The sequence below is a fragment of the Colossoma macropomum genome, unplaced genomic scaffold (assembly GCF_904425465.1).
Source record: "Colossoma macropomum unplaced genomic scaffold, Colossoma_macropomum, whole genome shotgun sequence".
NCBI lineage: Eukaryota > Metazoa > Chordata > Actinopteri > Characiformes > Serrasalmidae > Colossoma > Colossoma macropomum.
In genome coordinates, this window is record NW_023494786.1 from 5,666,114 (window position 1) to 5,693,864 (window position 27,751).

General features: G+C 39.1%; 1 protein-coding gene across 13 annotated transcripts in view; it reads left to right on the forward strand.

Moving 5' to 3' along the window:
• mecom (MDS1 and EVI1 complex locus) overlaps positions 1–27,751 on the forward strand; it is a 244,860-nt gene that overhangs the window by 83,819 nt on the left and 133,290 nt on the right. For all 13 annotated transcript variants that reach the window (XM_036558605.1, XM_036558621.1, XM_036558629.1 and 10 more), the window contains exon 2: positions 8,453–8,811. In XM_036558605.1, the coding sequence (XP_036414498.1) occupies positions 8,453–8,811 (359 nt within the window). The remainder of the gene's footprint in view (positions 1–8,452; positions 8,812–27,751) is intronic.

The following is a 27,751-nucleotide window of genomic DNA, read 5'->3' on the forward strand; positions in this document are numbered from 1 at the left end:
ATTTTGACTACACACTGACAGTTTGTGCACTAATGAAAGGTTTTAGCAAGAAGTTCTGTTTGTCCCTCATGATGATGTTTACACTCTTAAACAAAGCCACACCTACCAACCAACCATCCGTCTCTCTCTCTCGTTCTCTCTCTCTCGTTCTCTCTTTCTCATACTTTCCCTTTATCTTTCTTTTCCACTGTCTTTCTATTTCTGGCCCTCATTCAAATTTTTTTCTCACTTGTACAATGTCTCTTTTTCTTTCTCTCATTTTCTCTCACTCATTTTCTCTCCCTTTCTCTGTTTCCTCCTTTTATGCTCTCCCTTTCTCTTTTTTCCTTTATCTCTCTCACTCTCTCACTGTCTCTTCTCCCTCTCTCTCTTGCTTATACACTCTCCTTTGCTCTCTTTTTTACACTGCCTTTCTCTCAATCTCTCCTTTTCTCCCTTTCTTTCTTTTCCTCTTTCTCTTTGTTTTTATGTTCTCCCTCTCTTCTTTTTCCATTTTCCGTTGTCTTTCACTCTTTAACTCTTTCTCTCTGTGTCTCAGTTCAATCATTCTTTCTCTCATTATCTCTCTCTCTTTCACACTTTATCTCTTTCTCAGTTTTACAATATCCCTTTCTCTTTCTTTTTCATTTTCTCATTCTCTCTCTTTCTCCATCTCCTGCTTTTACAATCTCCCTTTCTTTTTTCCATTGTCTCTTTCTCTATTTTCTCTTTCTCCATCTCCTGCTTTTACACTCTTAATTTCTCTTTCTATTCCATTACATTTCTCTTTTTCTGTTTCTTTCTCTTTCTTTTTCTCTCTCACCCTCTCACTTTCTTTCTCCCTCTCCTGCTTTTACACTCTTCATTTCTCTTCCTATTCCATTATTTTTCTGTCTCTCGTTTTTTCTCGTTCTTTTTCTCCCTCTCCTCCTTTTTTTTTTCCGTTGTCTATTTCTCATTCTCTCTGTCTCTTCTTTCATGCACTCTCCTTCTCACTTTTAAACTCTCTTTTACTCTTTTTTTTGCACTTGCGCTCTCTCTCTCTAACATTTACACTTTTCCTTTCTCCTTTTTCCCCTCACTTTTTCATTGCCTTTCTCTCTCTTCAGTCTGTCACACTCTCTCTTACTTACCCTCCCTTTCTCTTTATTTTTGTCTTTCTTTCCTTCTTTATCTCTCCCTTGTTTTTGCACTCTCACTTTAATCGCCTCTTTATCTCTGTGTCTGTCTCAGGGCGTTGTTTTGGGTCATTGTGGGTAAAAAATAAATATGCGCAGCAGAGGTCTCTCAGCACCAGCACTCACTCACTCACACACACTCTCACACACGCAGTCATCACTGCACTTTATCTCTGCATTATGGGTGGCACAGGACGTGATGCGTCATGCTCCATATTAAATGACAGGAAATGCTCCTATTCTTCGGGATTCTCGGACAGTGATTGTTGTGTTTGTGCGGGTGACATCATCAGGGGACCGATGGTCACGGTGCTATTCTAGAACGTTCTGTTCTAATTGAGGATGTTCTGTGAGTGGCCCTGGCACCGTCCATTCTGAATGAGGTCATTATAACTGCCATGCTGTTCATGCCTTAGACTGATAATATCAGGGGTGGAGGGCAGGTCCTAATGTGGAAAATACCTTAACTCAGATCTTATTGTATTCCTTCATTCTAGGATCCAAAGCACTGAATCAGGCCTTAGAAAGTGACTATTTTTACCAAAGGTTTAAACCACTTTGAAGAAATACTCCAGTGAAAGGTCGTAGGATGAGGTAGAGGCAGGAGAACATCTTATCAAAGAAGAAGTTCTGGTTGTTTTTCTTTCCCCAAGGTTTTCTGGTATCTAGGGATTCAACAATACAATATATCTGTCATGTTATATACAGCATATGGTATCATTGTATCATTACTATCATGTTATCTAGTAGCTAAGGTGTTAACTTGGGGCTAGCCTATTACCTTGTGGGTAGTGCATTAGATTGGCACACTAACTTTTGTTTCAAATGCTGTATTTTTATAATGTTCAGTGTTCTAATAAACTGAAATAGACACAAATAAGGGCCCAAATCTTACATTTCTATCATATTTACCAACAAAATCAAAGAAAGAGAGCTCAAATCACTCTTATTTTGAAGGAAATAAAGAAATATCAAGGTACAAACAGTGTGAATGTTCCCTCAAAGGTGCAACAGTGGTTTTAAGGTCCAACTGTGTACCTTAAAAAAGTTTTTCCAGGTGAAAAGTACATATTCGTATTTCTTCATAACTAAGCTCGGTGTACATTTTTAACTTAAAATCTTTTTTTAACTTTATATCTCTTTAACTTTAGCATTTAATTAAAATTCAATATCTCTTTTGTATCTATCTTTTTAATTTGATCTGTAATTGTCGTTTATGATTTTTAATGAATACTCATGGTTTCGTCGATTACTATTAAGCTTTAAAACCTGTCTGTAAAGCACTTTGAGTTGCTACTGGTACAAGTGCTCTATAAATAAATACATTACTAAAATAAAGATATTATTACTAAATTTTCAACTTATAGATGAGGTCCACTTTGTTTATGAGGTTTATATACCAAAATCTATCAGAATTGATCTGTACTTCAACCATTTTTCAACCTCTCCTCATCCCTTAGAAGTAAATAAGTGGTTTTTGATGCTGTTCCTTTAAGACTGATATATGTAAATGTGCCCTGTACTTGTAGGCTGCCCTGTGTTGTGCCTCATTTAAAAAGCAGTCAGAGCCAAATTACCCTATATACCTTCAGCAAGAATGGGCGGGGTTAAACTAGTGCAGGCTGAATAGGTGGATATTTGTAAATGCATTGGTTTTTGTAATATCAGAAAAACAGTAAATTCAGTGTGATCTGTTTTTTCAGATATGGGCTGTATGTACTGGTGAATGGTACATTTGTCCATGATGACACCATTGTAATCGAATGATGAATTTTGTAAATCATTAAACCCATACTGGTCACTACGCATAATTAGGTCGGAGCCACTGAAAACCACACCATTACAGTGAATTTGGTTACCACAAATTCTTCCCTCTGGAAAACTAGTCCCCTCTCTGAAAGGACATATTATGCAAATGTAAAGCTTAGTTTATGAATACCTTTTGACTGAAGTATTCACAAAAGAACTATTTAATAGATTTGAATGAGTGGATTTTATGGTCTCTTCTGTGCAGGGAAACATGCTATAGATGCGGCAGATAAAGATTTGAGTTTTTAAAGCAGTCTAGCTATTACCGAAAAAGCAGTGAGCATTTACCATCCCCTAATGAATACCTCTGGCCTAAACCCTGATCTTTATCAGTGATATAATACTGCAACCACTGTGATTTCTATGAGACGGAACCCAGTCTGCACCTTGGTCTGGTCTATTTTCCTTTAGCGCCGTTTACCTTTTCCGAAACTAATATGTTTATTGACCAAAGTGAAATCCCACTACTGCTCATGAGGGTTTTGGCCCACAGAGAATTATAATTTTTTCCCTTCAGTCTAAGAGGCAAGATGAAGCACTGATGGAGAAGTGGAGAGGTTAGCGAAGAAGGGATTAAGTTACCTTTAAAAGCTCTGCGTTTGGAGAGTGTGGCGGCCTGTAGCTCTGAGGCTGAGTGATGTTTAAACAGCATAACTGAGATTACTGTTATAGTTTCAAATGCTTAGCAGAGCTACAACTTACAGCAGGGCCTCTAACCTGCTCTCAGCTGTCGCCTGAAAGGTAGTGGAGAATGTGTGTGTGTGTGTGTGTGTGTGTGTGTGTCTGTGTCTGCATATGTTCTATAATGTTTCATAAAGTGAGTTTTGATTGACTTCATGCTGTACCTCTATGGAATAAATCCTAGTAAAAGGAAAGGGAACTATATTGAATATTTTAAATTGAATAGTTCTGAACATAAAATCTGATTGAATGAGCCATGTTTGAAGCCATTGTAAGGTCCCCAAGCCTAGCTGATGCCAAAGGCCCCAAACCCCAGGCCCATGTCCCAGACCCAACTGAAGCCAAAGCCCCAGCACAAGCTCATCACTTTGAGAACATAGGCCCTTAGATCTTAGACACACAACACAAGTGCTTGTCTGGCATAAGCTAGAGCCCCATCATACTTGAGGCTTTGGAGCTGACACCCTGTGCCCAAAACCCCAATGCTCCAGAAATTCAATCTCAGTCCCAGTCCTAGTCCCCACCCGAGGAAATATATTGAATATAATAAAAATGGCTAGTTCTGGATCCAAAATCTGCCATGTTTGAAGCCGCTGTTTGGCGCAGTATATGCCTTGATGTAACCTAGTGAGTTAATGGATGTGCTAATGTAAGTACGAAGCTGAGATCAGCTTTCAATTCACTGGATTCTTGTTAGAATTTTCCTGTTCCACCTTAAATGGTGCAGCAGTTACATTCTGGCAAAGACGAAACTGAGATCTTGAGAGAGGCTGCACCTTTTCTGCGATTGGGCATGGTTTCAGTGTCTTCAGTGTACCCACCCCCAGCATTACAGAGCAGAGAATACTGCTTATTTTTCACGGTTTTCAAAACTAATTTTATATACTTGCCAACTTTTTTAATCATTCAAATTTGGCTGGGTGGTCAATAACACATTTATTACTGCTTCACACAGACGTTAAATTAACATTTGACTGCGTAGAGGACTGCAGACTGCACACAGGTCCATCTACAAATTGCACTTGCTCATGAGGCAGAGTTTAAAAGGTAGAACAGTCAACAAGCCCGAGATGAAAGAGGAAGTCCCTTTTCACACCTGGCACTATAATATGCATTTTGGGTGGTACAATTGTAAGTGGACAGTGCTAGTATAAGTGTAAACGGGATTCAGTGGAAATTGTGATCCTATCACTCAAACCACCTTCAAAGATGGACAGAACATTTGTAGTGTAAATGCTAAAGCATCTTGATGTGACTACTATAGTAAATGTGAGACTACTGTAGTAAATGTGTACAGCACCCATCCTCTAGTCATGAAATCCCATCATAAGCAGTCACTGGAGATTCGAGACAAATGGAAATGCATGCATACTTCCACTATGTATATACTAGGAATGAACAGAGCCAAAGACATAGCAGGGTTAATAAATGAAGTTCTTCCCCTCCAGTACATTCTATAGTTGTACTCATTGCTGGTGCCCCATCATGGCTGTGTCTTCTTGCACATGTATCTTAAAAGTTGAAATGTTGTTATTGTGTTGGGAAATATTCTTTCAGCACATGCACGAAGGTTGTACCTCTGTCTAGCCGCTGTGTCTGCTGCCATGGTTAAAGAAAATTGCTTGCTAGTTGCTTAACTCTAGTATGTTAAAGTGCACTTCAAATATATCCACCCATTTCCTGTGCAATCATCCCTTAAATGCATATGTAGGCTCATGTGCCATTTTGTACATGACATGCAGGCAGAGTGCGTCCAATTTGTGCTTGGAACTGGTTCAACGCTTACTAAATTGGGCCCTTATGTGCACACATATGACAACACACATCAATTGCATTCTGTCTTACTGTGGCAAGTTATTAAAATTAAATTTTGATCATTCTAATTAATAATAAATAAAGTGTTTAACTGTTATATTTTGGCTGTAGATTTATGACTAAATAGCAAGCCTAGAGTTTAAGGGGTTAAAAGGGCAGGGAAATATTTGTATGTGTTTGAACTGTGCAAAGGAATGTAAACTGATGACAACTCTAGAAGTTGTATGTGTATGTATGTGAATGGGATGGTTCAGGCTCTGACAGGGCCGTTTAGCCTAGCCGCCCCCCTGTGCAAGAGGAATGTGCGGAGACAGGAGGATGTGCCGGAGAGCCTGCCCCACTCCTCATTAGCACTCACCACTACCTGTCACAACACGTTAGCCACACCGCGCTAGCCACAGCATGCTAGCTCCACACTGACTTACTCGCAGCGGGTTAGCTCCAAGTGCGTTAGCAACGGCACATTAGTTAGAGAGTTGTTAGAGCCATGTGTTAGCCTGGCCCAGGTTCTTCAGTGTATTAGTGATGCCACATTACACAGACTGGGCGAGCTAACATATGTTAGCATGATCATCAGAGCTAATTAGTTGTTCAGGCAATCCTTTGGCATCGACTCCAAGAGTTGTTTGTGTTTTCTGCTCTGATCTTTCAATCACTAATGCTCTGTCAGTCAGTTTTCGTAGTGGACCTTTAATCAAGCCTGTAATTTTTAAGCTTTATAACAAAAGTTTCTCTGAACTCAACCCAGCACAAAGGTTTGAATTTGAACCCGAACCAAACCCAGCAAAATTTTCTCCTGATGTGAATTGGAGAACGAATAAAACTGAACATTCCAAATGATAGCACCTGTTAATTTTAGCTTCGCTTCACATCGTGCCTAAGAACATCTTTTCCTGTGATAAAATTGCAGTAATGCACGGCCTCTTGTGGTTTATTGCTTTATTAAATCATTTCAATCTTACATTTTATTGACTATGGCAAACTGATGTTTCTGCCATAGTAGATCAGCCGGCAGGAAGCAGTGAGTCGAATTCGCACATGCGCAGAACAGCACGTTTTCTTCTGCCCACTGTAGCCGTCCCTGCCACTGTCGTTACAGTTCTGTGTAACTCAGGCCGGAACGTGTGTCGGATTTTCTCGTCAGCCACGCGCTGCTCTTCCTCTCCAACCAGAGGCAGCGGTCAAAAGTCACCAGACGACATCCTCTCCCTTCTCCGTTCACAATTAACCTTGATGGCTGCAGCTTCCTCTGTTTTTTGCACTGATTCACTGTCACCTGGGGTCGAATGGAAAATGTCAGAAAGAAGGAAGCATAAAAGTGTTGGGGCCGCACAATGCAGTCGACACTCAATTTACTATCCTCCGCTGGGGATCCCCTGCAGAATGCAAACAGTCAGGTCCGGCCCTTTAGGAGATGTCTGAGAGGGTTTAATGAGTGGCGGCAATCACTGATTATCACCCACCCCTACTCAACCCCCTTTCCAGACACACTGTTATTACAGACGCACACCACTTTCCTCCTGCTCGTGTTTGTTTAACTGGCCCAGCCGTCAGATATCTCTGTTTGGAACTAAGTATATTTTCCTGCTAAGAGATGTCATAGGCCATGTGTGTGTGCAGAGATATGAGGGGATGTATGTGTCAGTTTGTGGGCATATGACTATGAGTCAGAGATAACTATAACCTTTGCCACCTTTTGATTTGATGTTTTCAAGTTTCTCTCATTAAAGTGACAGGTACCTTTGACCCATCATACATTAGCGTTGAGAAGTTGGGAATCACTGTATTTAATTATGTAGAACCAACTTTGTCACAGATACGTGTAGAAATTCAGTCTAATGTGTTTTTGGTCAAGATGGTTTGGTGTTAAATTTCATTCTAAAAACTGTCTGAAGATGCCTCCAAAAGCTCTTTTCCATAAAATTATTACATAAAATACTTATGAATACGCTGCCTGATGCCTGAGACACTGAGTGCATTTACATGCACTTAATAATCTGATAACTGCAGAACATCAAATTTTGTCAGTAATCCTATCAATGCGTTTATATGCATTTGAGTAATCAGATAATGGGGAACTCCTGTATCAGACTCCTGAGATTCCTGCTTTACAACTGGCCAATAAACTCACAGAAGACATGACGTAAACGTAATGTAAAACTCAAACTTCATGCTGCGGCTTTTTTTAAAAACACAGAGCCACCTGAACCTCTGAACATACACCTTCTAAAAGATGAAGAATATTTAAATCCTTCATTTCATGAAGCATGTAGTCGGTTTCAGTGTTGCTCTAAAAGTGTTTTGCTGCATCTCGCAGCAACACTGCTCGCTTATTTCCGGTACCGCCATCTGTATTCGCACATGCGCAGACTGAGAAAAGAAGAAGTACAGTTAGAATATGCATGCATTGAGAGGTCTGATTAATAAGCTAAAATCCAGCTCTCTTTATCAGATTTCTTAATCAGATTTCCAGACCTTACTCCGATCTAAGAAACCAGAGTATGCTGTTTACATGACCATCTGAATAATCAGATAACTACAGAAAGCCAACTATGATTTTATGGTCATATTATTGGGTGCATGTAAATGCAGTCACTGTTTTCAGATAAACATTTTGGCTTAAAACACAAAAATATTGTTTTGAATATTCTACATGTAAGGCAGTGTGAGGCAAAATAGTCCACAACAAAACAAATTTTTTCCAGATTTTTTCCAAAACTCAGAAGATGTGCAGGTTTGCTGGTTTTAGATATTACATAAATGGCTTTTTTGTCTTGTATTAATCACAAACCCTGGTTCCTATCACCACCACTGTTTGATGTGTGACCATTTCACATCAAACTATTCAGAATTGCTTTCTTTACATCCCAGCCATTGCACTATGCAGACATTTTGAAAAATTCCCCTTTGATATAAGTGATTTGAAACTTTTGTTCCCACAACAGCAATACTGGAGTGCTAACTGTCAAATATGATTTCATCTTCTACAGGTGATGAAGGTGACTTCCCGCTTTTCCCCTCTGATGTTCTGGAGGAAGTTGGAGGTGTGTCTGATGGAGACCCTATCCCACTGGTCACAGCTAACAACATCCCCTCCCCAAATCTTTTGCATGAGGGAGACGCTGCTGAGGAATCTTCCACCTTCAACACTTCCTTTCACACACCTTTGTACCTGGGCAGGGAGGAGGCGGAGACATCAGTGCCCCCAGACTTTGAACTACGCGAATCGGGCATTTCCCCCAGCAACCTGGGTGTCTGGAGCAAAAGGAGGCTGGAGGTCGGTGAGCAGTTCGGACCCTTTGAGGGAACACCAAGTCACAGTGACCCAAAACGTCCTCATGGCTGGGAGGTAGGACAGTATATTTGGAGATATGATTGCATCTGTTTCATTCTTTTCTTACAGGTTATTCAACTAATTGTCGATTGTCTAAAACATAAGTGAGCTCCACAAATGTAACAATAAAAGACCTTGAAAAGTTTTGTTAATGGAGGGTCCAGTCGTAAAAGCTTCCTAAAAAATAATGGGGGTTCACATTGTGTTCATGGTGCGTTGTTTGGACTGCTGCTTTTGCTACTTCTCTCGCTGCTAAGCAGCAATCGTCAGTCATCTGTCAATCAGCTGTGCTAGCTGTTGTTTTGCTATGTAGAAAGCTCTGTCACTGGTCTTTTTAGAAAGTGATCTACTATCAACTAGCAAGTGTGGTACTGCTTGTAAAAACCTAAAAAGCTGCTTTTTGTTTATGTTGTGCTTTTTTGTGATTTTATTCAATATTTCTTCGCAATTTTGTGTTGGCCAACTCCCATCCGCTAGCTAGGTCTTCCTGTTCATACTACCAAGCCGGAAACGTGCTTCCTCCAAGTCACATGAAGTTACTCACTGCGTGTTTTTAAATGGCTGCTGACACAACGTCATTGAACAGCTCAACAAACGTGGTGGGAAATGCTAACTGCCAATTTTATTAGCTAACAGATACCTACATTGGCTAGCATCATGCTGAGTGATGGGGAGAGAAGAAGGCCCATCCTACCCAACAGAGTGAGGCCAATTATGCTCCCTTGACTACTGACTATGGATGTCTGTGGCATCGCCATAAGATGCAGCCAATGCTTAGGCAGTTCACCGCTCAGGACCCCTGTCGTGCTAATTTTAATATGTGAAATTATACAGCTCTGACTACAACTGTCAGTGATGGCTTGCCTTCCTCATGATCCTGTTGTTCAGCACAGGAAAAATACTAATGTCACAGGCAACTTGACCACTTTAAGTTTAACTCAGGGCGCTTGGAGCTCTCCACTGACAAGACAACTATACAGAGTACTTAAAATTGAAAAACATTAGAAAAAGGGCAAATCTGTCCTCAAAAATGTGAAACCCACTTAGCATGTTTTGGTCAAGTCGTGTTTTGGTCATCAAATACTGATCAGTATTATCTCTACTGACACCTCAGCCATCACTTAAATAATGGCTCAGCACTCCATTGAATTAATTGCTAATAGGCATAATCCCATCAGTCACATTTACAAGACAGTTTATTGGACAGTTATTACACCAATTAGATTGCATCTTGAGTCTGTCACTTCACAAATATCTCACAAGATCTGTTCACTGCTATTCAGAAGATTCCTTCTCAAGTTGAACTTTCTCAAAGTTAAAACTACAGGATAGTTTTACCCTCCGTTTTTGCTAATCTAGAACTTCACTTAAAAAAAAAACATATTAAATTTAGTTTACTTTAAAGTTCAAATTAATATAGTTCCAAACTATGAATATAATTGAATTCTGTGGTATATTTTCCAAAAAAGCAATTCAACAATGTCAAAAATTCAGTAAATTGTAAACTTTTGGACACAAGACTTAGTACTACACTATATATTGCTGTTAACTGCATTTCTTCTGTCTCAGCCTTAGGCTAAACGTTTAATCTATATCCAACACACTGGCCTTTTTGTTTTAGTGAAAACTGGAAGAAGGAAGCAGATGAATCATTCTCTCATTTTACCAGCATTGTAAACTATTCCCCCAGCTTCCATTGCGTTTACCAGCGTCTTGGCTTTTTCGGTTTTACATCATTTTGTCTGTCTCTCTGCTAGAGTGTCGTCATGGTTTCAGAGAAGGGATAAAGAATCCTCAGCCCCTCTGTCCGCGACCCATCCCAGTGATGTCGTGATGCTGAGACGAATGAGAATCCCCCTCTTAGCTCAATTAAAGCCCAAGCTCATAAATCCAGCCTTTAACCAGGTTAAATACCCCTGCCTAGACTACCACCCTCCCCCTTCCCCCGTCCAGTCCTATTCACCCCTAGCACCACCGTCTATCAGACATCAGTCAGTCACTGCACTCAATCGAAGCCAGGGTCACATGACAAGGTCAAAGGTCGAGTGCAGGCTTGGCCAGAGTCCGCCAGGGCTAATTTTGCTTGGCTGGAGGGGTCGCCTAAGGGGTATCAGGCTAATTGAAGGTCTCTGTGTGGAGCTCAAGGAGAGACCCTTATCCAGAGCATCCCAACACAGTGAACTGATACCATTGTGGACAATTCTAGTGTCGAAACATTAGCATCACATATGTAGACGTGCTGAAATTCAGTTGAGTATAACGTTACATTCAACAAACATGAGCAAACATCTCATTCTTTATTTGATGTTTTTACTGCTGTTTCAAGGAAGGTTTACACTGTGCACTAATTGTCACGATAAAAATGCAAATCATGAACAAATTCTTTGGTCTCTGAATGTTTAATTTGACATGATTAATGTAAAAACTTTATTGCGCACAAATTTAAGAATAGTAGCTTATGTTTTTAGCGAACTCTCCGCATAGCTCATTACCCCCAGCTAGGAGCAGCGCCACCCTCTTCTTCCTAGCCATTGGATATGTGTTTTGTTTTTCAGACAAAGCATTGCCAATGTTATGCCAAGGGCTTTTTTCTTTTGTGGCCCCTTTTGGAAAAAAAGCGTGTGCAGAATGCTGTCATTTTGTTGCATTGTAAAAATCTATCAGCAGAAAATTTTTATTGTATAATCTGAAGTGCAGCATAACTGAATTTGCACAGCCTGACATTTGAGACAGCCTGAGTTTGGCCAAGATTTTATTTGCAGCAACTTGTGCAATCTGGCATGCAGTAAACTTACAAGACCGCTGTAATAGCATAGTGTAAAGTGGGCTTTAGTGTGTTATAGGTCTGAGCACTATGCTTTCATACTTGATGTGCTAGCTAGAGTACCAAAGGTCTACCAAACACCCTAAAAAATATCGTCATGGGGAAACCAAAGGCATGATGCTTGTAAAAAAAAATTCCAAAAATAAATAAACAAAACATTTATGCTGCTGTAAAAAGCATTACCCAGGATATTTTTTCAAAGCCAAAAATACACGAAATAGAGAACCACCAACACATTATTGCTACTAAAAATTATATTCAGAACACTGCAAGTATGTGCATGTATTATCTTTTTTTTTCTTAATACAATATCATAATAATATTGTGAACTGCAATAAATGGGTAAATGGTAATTCTCGTATCAGCTTACTCCTGTTCAAAGTTTGGAATCAATAGTTTCAATAACGTAAAGCCAAATTTTTTTTGCACCTATAAAATGTATAAAATTATTCTGTCTAATATTGAAAATGAAGTTATACTTAACCCGGTTCTTCAAAGTTTCTTTAGTAAAGACAAAAGTTATATATAGAACTATGACTCAAAAAAACATTTGAATGTTCTTCTCTATAATAGAGAAGCTGTTGTATATGATTCTTTAAAGAATATATAGCACCAAAAAAGGTGCAGCTTTTGTTCAAAGCCAATGAAGAACGCCTTCTTTTACTACTTTATAGAACTCTTTTTGCTAAGAGTGAATGTCCAGAATGCCTCAAATGATCAAATCTCAGTGATCAAATCTCAAAGCAGATAATTTGACAAGAAATTAGTATAAGACCATTGTTAACTAACTTCTTGTAGTTCTAAAAACTATCTCAAGATACCTTCTGCTAATTGTCTGCTAAGTTATTACTGAATAAAATAACAAATAATATGGCGAATGATTCTAAACTTTTGAATGGTAGTGTATATCAGCACCAATCCTTTTCTTAAGTAAACTGCTTCAACAACAACTCTGATTCACAATGTCAAGAGTTCAGTTTATCCTGGCTTTTTTTTTAGGTGGAAGTTACATTGTAGGCTTGGTTTGGGTGAAACGCTCTGGTTGAAGTTTGGTCGGTTGCCTATGATTATGGCTCCTCTGCTAGAACTTAGCTAAGTGCCGCTGAAAGCTTGACGTTTGTTTTCACGAAATACTGGTTAGCCAATGTTATATTTATATTGTTTAGCATTTTAAATGCCTTACTTTCTTTAGAACTTTCTTATTAAAGCCATTTAGGCTGTGACAGCATTTAAACATCTGCTGATATTTTTTTTTCTTTCGTTTTTCAAGCGATAAATCTGAGAGAGTTTTCCAGAGCCAAGCAGAAGCCCTGCGTAGGCAAACATTGGGATTTAATATGATTGAAAAAGTCTCTGTCTACCATTGGTAGATTTATGGCTCTTTTCCCCCCATTGCTCTCTCTCTCTCTCTCTCTCTCTCTCTCTCTTTCCCTCTCACTCTCCATCTCTCTCTCACTCTGATATCCATGAAAAGGGGAAAAAAGGTTTCATGAATTTTAATCCACTGATAATTTATTGCATGCTTGAATAATATGTATTTAAACAACTGAGAGAGACAGAGAGCAAGAGAGATAGATAGAGAGAGGGAGAGATTATGTCTGTACATGTGAAAGAGACTGTGTGTGAGTGAGTGCGAGAGAGAGAGACAGTGTGAGCATGTGTGTGTGTGAGGGATTGGTTAAGGATGTCATTGCGGCGAGGCTGCAGTGTATCACTATGTTTAATTAGCGTGCTGTCAGCGGCCCATAACTCTCTCCATTAAGTAAATAAGTTGTAAAGAATTTATGATGAAGTGCCACATTATTCAGAGAGGATATTCAATGATGACATCGCTGCATTAAATATGGTAAATGCTATTAACCACTGCACCCCCCTCCACGCCCTCCCTTTCTCCGTCTGCCTCCTTCCCTCTGTCTCTCCCTCGCTCTCTGTCCTCGGAGCGTGAGAAGCCGTCAATATGCCAATATGCGAGAGGCCGTTAAAATAAAATTGATTTGGTAAATGTAACTTCGGATAGATCTGTTTGCTTTCATCATCAATTCTGTCCACATCGAGGGGTGATGTCAGCGGCCCAGGGAGCGATAAAGTGGCGGCCCATCTGGAGCGTTTGATGAAGAGTGCACACACACACAAACACACACACACACACACATACATACATACTCAGAAAGGTGACAAATTAAAAGAAAAACTTGATTAAGTGAGTGGAGAAACATGAAAGTGCAAGTGCTTCCAGACAGATTCACTGCATGATACTATTAATTGTTTGCTATGTTCTAAGAAAGTTCTCCATTAGTTGCTATGCCAGTACAGAAGTACAGAACAGAAGACACTTGTGCTAATAGACTAGCAAAGGAATTTTAAACATTTTCATTCAACAATACGATGTGTAGCTTTACAAGATGTTCAGTGTAGACATACATGTTTGAAAGCTGAAAAAATGCATGTAAGCCAATTTCTAGCAAACCAAAAACGCATTCAGGAAAATTTCAGGGCCTTTTCAGGGCATTTGGGGCCTTTAGGTGAGCTAATGCTAAAGCTAATGCTGGGGCTATGAAGGAGGAATGAACAAAAACAGCACCATATTCCACCATATTCAAATCTGAGTAATTTACTGCCACCGCCATTCTCTCTGCAGGTTTGTTATACAGAGTTCCTCCTTCTCCAAATGGAGGATTGAACATTTACAGATGATTGTAATTGGCTGAGAGACTTGTCAGTCATCATTTTGGTGGTCAGTTAGAGAATTTATGTTTTAAAACGCTCTGTGGCATGTATAAAAATGCCAAGCAGGCCCAGTTGATCTCAATTTGAAGACTTTTTAAAAGTGGTTAATTTTTGGGGCATAGATGGCAAGAAAGAAGTGATATGGTCAGACGAGTTACCTTTTACCATATTTTACCCAAGTCACCGAGTGTACCAAGAGGACAGTACAAGTCTTAATGCATGACCTATGCGTTATTGATTAAGAGATTTCTTTACAGCAGCGTTGATATGTTTTTTATTTCTCTCTCTCTCTTTCTCTCTCTCTCTCTCTAACTCTCTCTCCATTTCTACGGCAAGATGATATTATTCATATTGTATGTTGTTGATGTCACTAGACACCTAAAACATCTAGTGTTGTTTTAAATGCTCTTACTCTGGTCTATCTATGTGCTCCTGTTTAAGGCCAAATTGTTTGTTTCTTCATTTTTGTGCTCAGATATAGTTTGCCGAACTGTTCTCTCGTCCCTCCTTTTGCTGAGTCAGGCCTTTGCTCTGCCAGTTCAACCCACATAATGTAAGCAAGTAAAACCCTGAACGAACACACAACAGAATCCTCCCAAAATATAAAAACATGCCAGAATTCAACTTTAGGCTGTCCTGGAGCACATAAACATGATGGAGAACAGGGGTCATCCAAATGGGCCACACAGCTCACTCTCACCCTGAAACAATGGACTTGAAAGTTAGATAAATGTATTAGAATGTCGTTGCGTTAGAATGGCCCCGTTGAACCGGAGCTGGAGGATGCTGGTGTATATGGTTGGCTAAAGCCTCTCCTGGAATGCTGTGGACATGACATCAGGTCACTAAACTCAACTTCAGTAAAGCCTCACAGCCACGATTAACCACGTCTGCTCTAGTCTGCAGATTTTGGGGCAGTTGGAATGGACAGTAAATGTAGAAATGGGAGGGGCACACACTCTGATTTCTTGCCTCCCAATTTAGTTTCAGGCCAACTGGAATGTATCACAGATGTTTAAATTTTTGACTGAAAAGTGATGGAATCTACCAGTGTGTGCTGATCCACATCTCATGACTATCTGACTGGAATTCACCAATAGCCAATGAAAACACTAATGTGAAAGTCAAAATAATGTAGATAAATCTTAAAGTCTTAAAGTGAAAAAAACATTTTAGTGTCTTTGCTCCGGCATGTTACAATTCGGGTATAGTGATATCCTTAGTTGTTTTGCAACTCCAGTTTTTCAGTTGCTATAAAATTATGCAAATATAAAAATAAGAGATATCTAGTGTTTAATCTATTAACCCTCTATGGCATGATGTTGCCTCAGGGCAGCAAACTCATTTTCCTCACATTACAATGACATGATATGTATTTACTGATCATGAAAGGATTAATACTTAAGAGAACAGTTTGAACAAACCAATATAAAAAGTGTGTACTTGGTCACATTAGAATCTTTTGGACATTCTGAAACTTTTTTTGGGATGGTACAGCTTTTGAATGACATAAGTTGCTGCACCAGACAATGTCCCTCAGAAAAAAAAAACTGAATTTTTCATCAGTTCAAAAATATGTCTCATCTCCTTCATGTTTATTAGAGTGTAAAATTAATTTACTTTACATTCACTACCATGTAAACAATTTATAGAAATTGTTGAAATATGTTTGTTGCCTAGAAGCAACATTGTGGAGTGGATTTAGCTAGTCATAAATAAAGCGTCACAGTTGCAAGCAAAGCTGCCAAGTGAGTGAACAGTGCAGTCATTATGTATTTTTTTCCATTTAGAATTATGTTTTATTTAGAATAATTTGGGGGGATTTATTTATTTAGGAAACTGGACAGGACATTTAATTATTTTAGTATTTAAAGAAGTGAAGCTTTTAATTTTTTTTTCTAAATATTTAGACATAAAAAAATGATATTTCTTGACACTCTGTATCATTTTTTCCATTGTCGCACAATGTTGCTTCAAGGCAACATCCCCCAAAATGATCCATTCACACATTATAATTATTTTTTGTTTTTTATTTTAATAATCAGGTCTATTTTATGTGAAAAAGTGAATGAAATATTTTTTTATTTTTTAAACATTGCTCTCATAATGCATGCAATAGAGGGTTAAGATCTAGTCAGTATGATAATATGAAGCTGATTAATAAAGATCCCCAAGCCGAAGAAGAGAGAGACCCAACCTCCCTTAAACAGACCAGACAGCCCTATAGATTTTACATTTTATTCATAGATTATATTATAAGACTTTTGAAATGTTTCTACTGACTCAAATAGAATCATTCATTCATATTTTCAACCAAGCATAACTGAATGTGCTTTGCTTAGAGTGAAGGCAGGGACAGTGACATGCCCTTTAAGTGATGTTTACTGTGATTGGCTGTTCCTTTGGACCAAAATGAGTTTGAAAATATTCTCACACAGGCAGATTTTCAATGTCACTCCACCCTCATTGTCAGCGTTATGTCAGTTATCATTTCTGACCGCCAACATAGCAAATGAGCACAAATGGGCTTGCGTCCAACTAAATTAATAATATGCCGCCATTAGACCATTAGATTGCAGTTATGCTGGCATGAAAATAGAGCCCAGCGAGTTTTATTATGGCCAGGAAAAAAGAGCACATACTTCATTTAATATAATTATAATTAATCCTAGTGCTTTAAAATCAGTGCTAGTGAATCACCACCTTCAATTTTACACCCCAGTGTGTCTTTCTGTCCTGTGACCACCTGTTCACTGCCCTGACCAGGAGTCTGGATCTCACACACACACACACATGCACAAAACTCTTGTGCTCTCTCTGGGGGATGGACAGTCAAGTGTGTGTAGCAGTGGGAAGTCTGGGCCTGGAGAGGTTGTGTGTGTGTCTTCAGAGGGTGTGTGGGTGGTGGGGTGTCAAGGGCCTTTTGTGCACCTTTTGAGTTTCAGACGTGGTTGGAGATTAACTGTGTGTGTGTGTGTGTGTGTGTGTGAGTGTGTGTGTGTGTGTGTGTGTGTGTGTGTGTGTGTGTGTGTGTGTGTGTGTACGTGTTCGGAGATTAAGAGTGTATTTGAATAGAAGTGAAGGATTAGAGTTCCTCAGTCTGCCTGTCTCCATCCACACTCTCTCTCTCTCTCTCTCTCTCTCTCTCTCTCTCTCTCTCTCTCTCTCTCTCTCTCTCTCTCTGGCCTTCTGTCCGTCACTTCTGCGTTCTCTGTCATTCTTCTTCAGAAAAATTCATCCGTTCTCTCCTCCCTTATTCTTCTCCTCCGATATATATTCCTCCTCTCTGTCTCCCTGTTTTTCAGCAACAGAAAGGAGGTTTAATCCCTGTCTCAGAGAGACAGCACTGCTGACCTCACACACAACGGGCACAGACACACACACCAACACACACACCAACACACACATTATTCACTGAAACCTCTAAGACCATCTCATGTGTTTTTATGAACCATTCACGTTTCATCACGAGAGAGAGAGAGAGGAGAGAGAGAGAGGATTTTACACCATAGAAAACAATTTTAAAGGGATAGTTTGGTAAAAATAAAATGTACGCAGTTTCCCTCTTACCCCAAATGTGGTCAGCCAAGACACGTTTGGTGTCTGAAGTTTTCTTCATTAGTTTTGCTCTAGAGCTACAAGGTGAACATTGCTGACGAGTAATGGAATCAAATGCCCCACAAATCAACATCATGCAGACTGCATACCTAAACCATGAGCATCAAGTAGTACTGTTCTCCATGAATATGGACAAAAGTACATTACACAGCTAAAACAGTAGTAGCAGCCACCAAAGAGTAGTACCAGCTTTAGATATAAAATTAGGCAAAAGTAAGCTTTCATTACTTGTTAGCTACATTTTCCTTGTAGCTCAAGTGCAAAACTAAAGAAGTAAAGGTTGAACACTAAACATCTGCTGGCTGATTGACTACATTTAGAAAATTTTGGGGGGCGTCCAAAATTTTGGGTGGCGTCCAACGTTAAATAATATACTGTAATTATCTGTTTATTGTAATTTGTTGTTAAGTCGTCTACCAGAAATACAATCTGCTTTTAAAATATGAGGCATACTGAACTATATAATTTTATGAAAACTGGGCTGCTCAAACTGGGGCAAATTTGACATGTGAGGACGTATGATTTGGCTGACCAGAAAGCTGTCGTAACTCCAACTTCCTCATCCAATGAGAGAAGAAATACATTACTTTTGCACTATATGTAAACCTATGTATCACCGCTATCAGAAAAAAAACCTTGTATCTCCATTTTTGTTGTTTTTCAGTTTTTGACATAATTTGAAAATGCCTATTGTCTTTTACATTGTGTGTAAATTCCATGAAGAATGGACCAAAGAAACAGCCCAAAATGACTTGCAAATATGTCTGGTTCCATTGACTTACATTAAAAATTAAGTAGGTTTTTCCTTCTCATGTAAAGTTATCATTTTGGAGATACAAGGTTTTTTTTTTTTATTTACAGCAATATGCTAATATAACTGTGTATATAATATATATATATATATATATACATATGTGTGTGTATATGTATATTAGGGGTGGGGGGAAAAATCGAATTCTTAGATGCATCGCGATGCAGAGGTGGACGATTCTGAATTGATTCACAAATGTCAAAAATTGATAATTCTAAATTTTAATTGATAACGTAATGTTGACGGAACGCAAAAGGCAGAACTTTGCAAAGTGCAGAAATGCAGCGCCCGGCCTGTGGCGGCACACTACATTAAAAGCTAGTGCAGGGGTTGCAGCCCAAATGTTAGTAAGAGTCATTTTGTCCTTTCAGTAAAAATCAAACCACACTGGGAGCCCCAAACGTTTTGAGTCCATTTTACCATCTTGGCTGTACATGTGTCTCAGTACGTGCTAATGTCCTAGTGTAGGGTAAAATATAATATAAACGAAAACACAGACTTACTGTGCTCTGCTTTAAGCTTTAGCTGAGCTGTAGCCATTTTTCTTGCATTACCAGCAGGAAACTTTTCCACACAAGTAGAACAGTTTCTTGTACAATGTCTCTCAATGTTCTACTTTTAACGAGGCCGAATTCGCTTCTTGATCTCCAGCTTCTTGTGCAAATTTTCCCGTTCCACCTTAAATGGCACCTGTAGCGCGAGAATGTAACTGCTGCACCATTTAAGGTGGAATGGGAAAGTTCAAACAAAAAGCTGGAGAACAAGAAACTGATTTAGGCTTCACATTTTTTCAGTGTTTGACAGTGTCTCGTTGCAGATTAAACGTATCAGGGAACCAGCTGGAATGATTATAAATGCAAATAAATCCATTCGTCTCCAAATTATCGATGTTTGCCTGAAATCTTTCTCTTTGACTTTTCGTTAGCTACTAGCTAGGTGAACTAGCAGTTATAGGCTACATTAATTCCATTGTTTAAGACCATTTACTGTTAAAACTGTGTTTGAAAAATCAGCAGAGCTTTATTTTACTGCAAAGGAGGATTATTTTATTTTTACCTAGAAATTTAATTCTGCTGTGGAGCCGAACCCCTGAGCTAGCGTATGGAAGCACTTTAGTTTCTATGGAGTTGAGGAGGAAAACCATGTTTCATGTTTCCACCCATTTTCCACCTGGTTGTAGTTTCTGCCAACCAGAGGACCATCGATCAAGTGATGTCAAAACTTCCACCCAAATAAAGAAAGGGTGAAGCGAATTACAAACTCAATCGCAACTCTTATTGCCAAGGATTTGTGTCCGTACTCAGTATTTGAGAACCAGGGCTTTCACACTATGTTGCACACTTTGGAGCCGAGATACAGCGTCCCGTCTCGAAGATATTTTACTGACACAGCGACCCCCCACTCTCTACAATGAGACCAAAACCGTAGTTATGGAATCACTGAAGAAAACGGGTAGGACGGCTGTAACGTGCTGCATGGATATCCATCGCCACAGAATCTTATTTCACCGTAACTGCACATTTTATCGCAGATGAGTGGCAGCCAGCGTCTCATTTGCTCCAAACAAGAGCACTGAATGAGAGTCTTCCAGTTCACTTGGCACATCGCTTCCATTTGATTTATTAATAAAAGATATTAGAAGTAAATTCATTATGAATCATTACAAATACTTTGCTTTAAAAGTGCCAGGTCATCACACAGTGAGAAAAAAGAAAACCTGTATAGAAAAAAAAGATGCATCAAGATCGTGAGGTGCCTAGGGATTCCCACCCCTAATATATATATACACTTATATACATAACATAACAAAATGTAGTGTAACATTATACAAATATCCGTCTACAAATATTGCACTTTGTCCAGCCAAGACAACCTCTGTATTATAACCTCACTTTCATCTCTGATACAGCATTTTCAGTCATTTTAAAATTAATAAATTAATAGATCTATTGTAGAGTATTTGCATCATATTCGAGTCATTTTACATGCTTCTATGCAAAAGAATTGGTTTTGTATTACTAAAAAACTTTTTAAAGGTGTATATATGTATGTGTGTGTGTGTGTGTGTGTGCCTGTGTATGTGTGTGTGCGCATGTGCGTCACTCAGCAGCAGTTCCACATTCCTCCAGCCTGGTCAGAGAGCGAGGGGTGTGTGAATTTAATCACACTCACCCCCCACAGAGCCTTTTAACCAGGTGTACCCCCACCACTCGAAAGAAAGAATCATACCCTCCCAAACCTAATAAGGTCATGACCTCCAGGGAATCCCCCCTTACCTGCCATTGTGTTAAACACACACACCTTCCACTAATAAAGAATATCTCAGCACAGCTTCCACTGCTAACCTGCTTCCCCTCCCTGCTGAGAGAGACACAGAGAGATACAAAAGTGGGAGAAAAGTCTGTGAGTGTCTGCAGAGTCACATACATATGTCCAAAGATATGTGTGTGAGTTTGTGTTGTATAGTTAGTGTATAAAGGCAGGTATGATCATTTTGCTTTAGCATTAGTATCATTATTAAAGGTGTTAAATGCTCCTAATCTTTCTATCTGTTGCATCTGCATTCTTTTAGTGATTATCATGAACAATAATCCAATACACTTATATTAGAAGCCAGTGTTAAGTTGTTTCAGCACCTGCCCATTCGAGTAAACAGGTTTGTTTTCTTTTAACAAGAGCAAAGGAAACTGGCCGATCATGTGGCTATACAGTGCATAAAATCACATAGATACAAGCGATTTGGACCATGGCATAAAGTTGGTGCTAGATGGGCTGGTGTAAGTCTCTCTATCTGATCTCCTGGGATTTTCATGCACAGCAGATTCTATATATTACTAAGTATGGTGCAATAAAGAAAAGACATCCAGTGAGCATCAGTCATCTGTGGACAGAAATGCTTTGTCGATGTGAGAGGTCAACGTAGAATGGCCAGACTGGTTCAAGCTGACAGAAAGGCTACAGTGACTCAGATATTTACTCTGTACAATTGCGATGAGCAGAAAAACCATGTCAAACCTTGAGGCGGATGGGCTACAACAGCAGAAGACCATGTTGGGAGTGAAGGGAGGCCCTGCCCAGTATTAGTGTAGTGTTCCTAATAAAGTGCTCTGTGAGTGTACATATATACTCTCTGTCTTTCTGTACCTTTTTTTCTCTTTCTTAGTGCTCTCTCTCTCTCTCTCTCTCTATATATATATATATGTATATATATATATATATATATATATATATATGTATTATGTTTCCTTTTCTCATAGCAAACACTTTGTTTGAGGCTCATTACCAGGTTAAGAACTAAATTGCTTGCAGACACACACACACACACACACACACACACACACACACACAATGGGCAGGGGTGTGAAGAGTCAGCACTGACAAAGAGCAGAAAGTGGAATTTGCTAATGAGGTCTCAGCCTGTGCTTGTTAGGGTGTGTGCATGCATGTGCACATATGTGTTATTATTCCATAACAGGCTAATATGAGCCACATGACAGCAATAATTTTAAACACTTATATGGTGTACTGCTCCCTGGACCTGAACTACTGAAACACACACACACACACACACACTTGTTGGCGCGGGCCTATAAATCATTAACACATTCATGTGGATGTCTTTGCTGAGCTGTTCACATAACCAGAGTTTTCTGTTGCGTTTTAAATAATGCTGCAAAATATAGATATCTTATACAGTAGCACAATTAAGTGAGAAAGTTAGACAAACTTAAAATCATATTAGTCATTGTTATTCACTAGTAATATTAACTACTACAGTTATAGTATAGATTGAAATTGTGTAGGCTAAACTGGACAACACAGCAAACAAAACAAACTCATAGTTTATTCACAATTCAAAGGATTTTAAGAACAAAAAGAGGTTATGACATGTAAAAGTGCAGATAACATTGAATGTACAATCTCTGTAATATACTATAATATGAATCTCTATAATTGAATCTCTATAATTGAATCTCTATAATGAATACTATAATTCCTTTATTATAATTCTTACCTTCTCATGAAGTTAGTATGAGTAGCTATTTGATTAACGGAAATTTGTTGACTTTTTTCAGATATGAGACATTCTGAACATTAATTTTATTGTAAGTTTATTTCACTATGCTATACAGGTTTCTTCATTTACAGTTCTGTTCACATTAACATCATAATAGAATCATTTTATATATCAGCAGCAAAATTTATTTTATATAGTCAAGCTAATTTTGAAGAACATAAGCCAAAATACTTTTGGATTGTTTTTTTCTAGAACAGTCCATAGCAATTTTTTACCTTTTTTATAGTTTTTAAAAATTTTATTATAAACTTATAATTTTTTTTTATAAACTTATAATCTAAACTAAGATACAGCATAGAAATGAGCTTAATTGGGGGGCACAGAATCAACTGCTTTTAGAAACTCCTGTTTCCTGCTAATAAACTGTGCTATTACATGCATGTAACCTAAACTGGGACTGTTCAATTGTTGCACACTTTTCATCCAAAACATCTCTTTAAAAATCTAGAAAAAAATGAAAAAAACATGCAGCTGTTCTTTTAAGAATTTAATTTTAACAACTTAAAAAATTGGCAGTCCAGTCTCCAATGGTAGTCCAGTCTTCTCTTACTTAGAATTAGAGTGTGCATGAGCACCTGTTGAGATAACATTGTTCCAATGATCTTAGCTGTTATAGAGCGAGTACTCGAAGTGATACTCGCTCTGCCATCTCTGAATTTGCCATTTCTAAAAACCTGCAGAAATAAATCTGCTTCATTTCTTATTATATATTCATTAGTCTGTATATGAGACTGTGTGTGTGTGTTTACTATACTGCTTACCTCATGAGGGAAGCAGACAGTGCATGCATCACTATCATCAAGTGAAAAGCTCACAATTGACAGTGTTCATGTTTGTGTGAACACTATTGCTGGATGTGTGCATGTGTGAGCATTTGCAGTTGTGTGTGTGTGTATGTGTGTGTGTGTGTGTGCAGTCTGAAATTGAGCAGTAAGGATTGGCCTTATTGGATCTGACAGAGTGTGTATTCTCATGTGTTTTACGTTACTTTGCTCTAAACTTCTGTGTGGGGCAGATAGCTCAGATGTGTCAGTCAACATATACACATACACAAACAATCTGTCCAGTCGGTGACAAAGTTCTCCACTATAGAGGGTGATTGGGCCAGACAATATGGACAAAATATTAGCGTTGTGATTATAATGCTACATACACGCCTTACAATCAGAATAATACAACACGGTTAGGCCTGCATTATTTTAACCTAAATGATTTACTTTACTCTTCAATGAAATCTCACAGTATCATCGTAAAAATGGGTTTATTTGTATATTGCAATACTCTGTGATATCACATAAATCATATACAATTATTATATTGTGAATTATATCGAGATACAAATTAACAAATGATACATTGTTCAGCCTTAGTGTATGATTAGAGATAGAGGGAGATAGAGTTAGAGAGGGAGAGAGAGAAAGAGAGAGAGAGAGAAAAAGAAGGAGTGAGAGAAACAGAAAGAGGAGGGTGAAAGAGAGAGTAAGAAAGAGAAAGAAGAAGGTACAAAAGTGATAGAAAGAAATAGAGAGAGAGAAACAGAGTGAGAAAATAAGAGAGAGAGAGTGAGAGAGAATGGTAGAAGGGGCTGAAAGAGAGAGAGATGGGGCAAAAGTGATAAAAAGACAAAGGTAGGAGGGGCCAAGACAGATAGAGAGTAAGAGGAGAGGAGGGGGCAAAAGTGATAGAGAGAGAGAGAGAGAAATTTAGAAGGCACCAAGAGAAGGGGAGGAGGAGCAAGAGAGATACAGAAAGAGAGGAAAGAGAAAGATAAAGAGAACAGATTTTTTTACATTTAAAAAAACGTTCATTGGGGCAATCATGTATCTACAAACTTACCAAAATTTAAGAAGAGAGCAAGAAACTTTTCACTCACATATATGTTTGAGTGAAGATGTAATAGAATTAAAAATCAGCAATAAACCACCAGCTTTATCAGCATCTTCTCCTAGATGCTCCTGAACTCTGGCAAATTTCCCACCGACTCCTGCTATGTAGAAGCCACCAAGCCACCATAAACACAGCTATCACGTTCAGCGCTCCCTGACCTGACATCTGCTTCTGCCTTGCTTTCCAAAAGGCTGGATTTAGAGAGAGAGAGAGAGAGAGAGAGAGCGAGAGAGAGAAATTAGTAAGTGAAAGAAAAGACACCTGGTGATACCAGAAAGAACCAGAGAATAAGAGTGGAACAGAGGATGAGAGGAAAAAGGAGACAGACGCTGCACAGTGAGCCTGATCTCTTGAAGAATTTACCATTTGTTTTTTAGAGAATTTCCCATGAAATGAAATGAAAAACAACAACAGCAGACAAGCCCACCCCTAACATCACATGTTCCTCACTGATGTGCAATTTGAGAGGCCATTTAACACTAAAAGGGAAAGAGAGATAAAGAGAGAGAGAGAGAGAGAGAGAGAGAGAGAGAGAGAGAGAAAGAGTAATGATAAAGACTGAAAGACTGATAATCTTTTCAACTGAATGAAAGTGGAAGATGAGAGGGTGTGAGAGAGAAGGAAGTTAGAGAGGGTTAGACAAGGGTGGGGGGGCAGAGAGTTAGAGAAAGAGACAGGCAGGGTTAGGAAGAGAGAAAAAGAGATAGCGAGAGAGAAAGAGGGTTAGAAAAAAGATAGAGAGTAAGAGAGAAATAAAGACAATGATAAAGAGAGAAGGTTAGAGAAAAGGAAACATACAGGGTTAGAAAAGAAGGAAAGGATGAGGGAGAGAGGGTGAGAGAGTGAGAGAGAGTAATCACATTTTCTGGAAGGCAGCAGGTAGTTGGAGAGGGACTTTGTCTCTGGCCCTCCTCTTGGATAATGAGTTAAAACACACACACACACACACACACACAAACACACACACACACACCTCCCTGGTCGCCTCCCTGTGCCCGGCCATGTCGGCACTAATCCATCATGCAGGATTTGCCTGTGCTGTCTGTGGGCTGTGTTGTTTGGGCTGATGGAGCAGGGCAGGGAGAGCCTTCTGAAGTCCTAACACATTAGCATCTGCCCGCTAGCTAATGCGCGCACACACACACACACTTTCACCACATTGCCACTTCTCAATGTTAGAACCCAGCCATCCTTCAGCAAGCAAAGAAAAAGCGAGAAGAAAGAGAGTGAGTGAAAAGAAAGGAGAAAGAAAAGCTGATGCTAAAACAAGACAGAGTGAGACATAAGATGTAAAGAGAGTGAAAAAGAGACAAAAGTTTCTCAGCAAAGGAGTGAGTGTTTTAGAATGTGACGTAGTTTTAAAGGGAGAGAAACAGAGACCGAAAAGAGAAGCAACTGTAGAAAGAGACGTAAGACATAACAGAGAGAAAAAGACATAACGACACAGAATGACATTAAAACACAGAAAAAGAGACAGATAAGAGACATAACGATACAGAAAGAGAAAGCGAGGTGGAAAAGAGGCATTAGGAGATGAAAAGAGACGTAAGAAGACGTATAAAAAGAGAGAAAAGAGACATAAGAAGACATATAGACTAAAAAGAGACAATATGAGAGAATGAGTCATGATATAAACAGAGAGAAGGGGACAGAGATGTAACAAGACAGAATGAGATGTAAGACAAAGAGAGTGAAAAAGAGGCATGACACAGAATGCAACATAAAAATATAGAGAGGCAGAAAAGAGAAGTGAGACATAAAGAAAGAGAAAGGGAGGCAGAAAAGAGACATTATGAGACAATAGAAAAGAAAGAAAAATGAGACTAAGACAGAAAAAAGACAATATGAGATAGAACAAGACAAGATGTAATGAGAGAGAAGGGGACAAAGATGTAACAAGATAGAATGAGACAAGGCAAAGAGAGGAAAAAAGACATAATGACACAATGAGACAAAAGATATAGAGAAACAGAAAAGAGAAGACAAAGAGAAAAGGAGAAAGAAAAGACAGAATGAGTCTTAAGACATAAAAGAGAAAAATTACATAAAAGAGACGTAAGGAGACAGACAGAGACTTAAAGATATAGAAAGAGAGATAGAAGATATGTAAGAGAAAGAGACGGAATGAGACGTAAGACGTAAACACAGAAAAGGGCAGAGAAAAGAGTGTGTCAGAAAATAAGACATAAGTAGACAAAGAAGGACAAGGGGACAAAGAAAACAATAAAACAGAAAAGAGATTGGAGAATGCAAAGTGATGATAAAACAAGACAGAGCGAGATGTAGAGAGACAGAGGAGAGAGAGAAGTCTCTCAGTGAGGGATTTTGTGTGTGTGTGTGTGTGTGTGTGTGTGTGTGTGTGACAGAAACACAGAGAGCTCCAGGGTTTCTCTGTGAAAAGAAGGCCAGAGCACATCCATCTTCTCTCGTCTGCTGATTGTTCTCTCTCTTTCTTTCTCTTTCTCTCTCTCACTCTCTCTCTTCTTTTCTCCTCCATGGTGAGTCCTAATGACAACCATTGTGATCTTTTTTAAAGTGGCGGGGGGAAGCTGCCCCATTGGCCCGAGAGCCTGATTGACAGCAGGATTCCGGCCAACTGCCACCCAGGAAACACCACCATAAATCATCAGCGCTGGCTACTTCCTGTAAAGCTACCGCTGCCTGCAGGGGACAAAAAAGCCCCTTTGTGAAGTTGGAGGGGGGAGAAGGTTTAGGAGGGTTTGGGATGGCATGCCAGCCGGCCAGCCTCACACACACACAGTCTCATTCCCATTAGAGATGAGCCAAGAACAGAGAGAGAAAGAAGTTTCGCTTTCTTCTCTGTGGACCACCACCACTCCTCCCACACAGTTAGAAGACACACTCACACACATACACACACACGTTTTATACAGTGTTAGGATATACATAGTATTGTGTAGAGGTCCTAGTCACCTGAAAAAATTGTATTTATATGGCTGTTTAACTGGGTTGAATGTGTTTATTCGTTCATACAAAGAAGACAAAATAT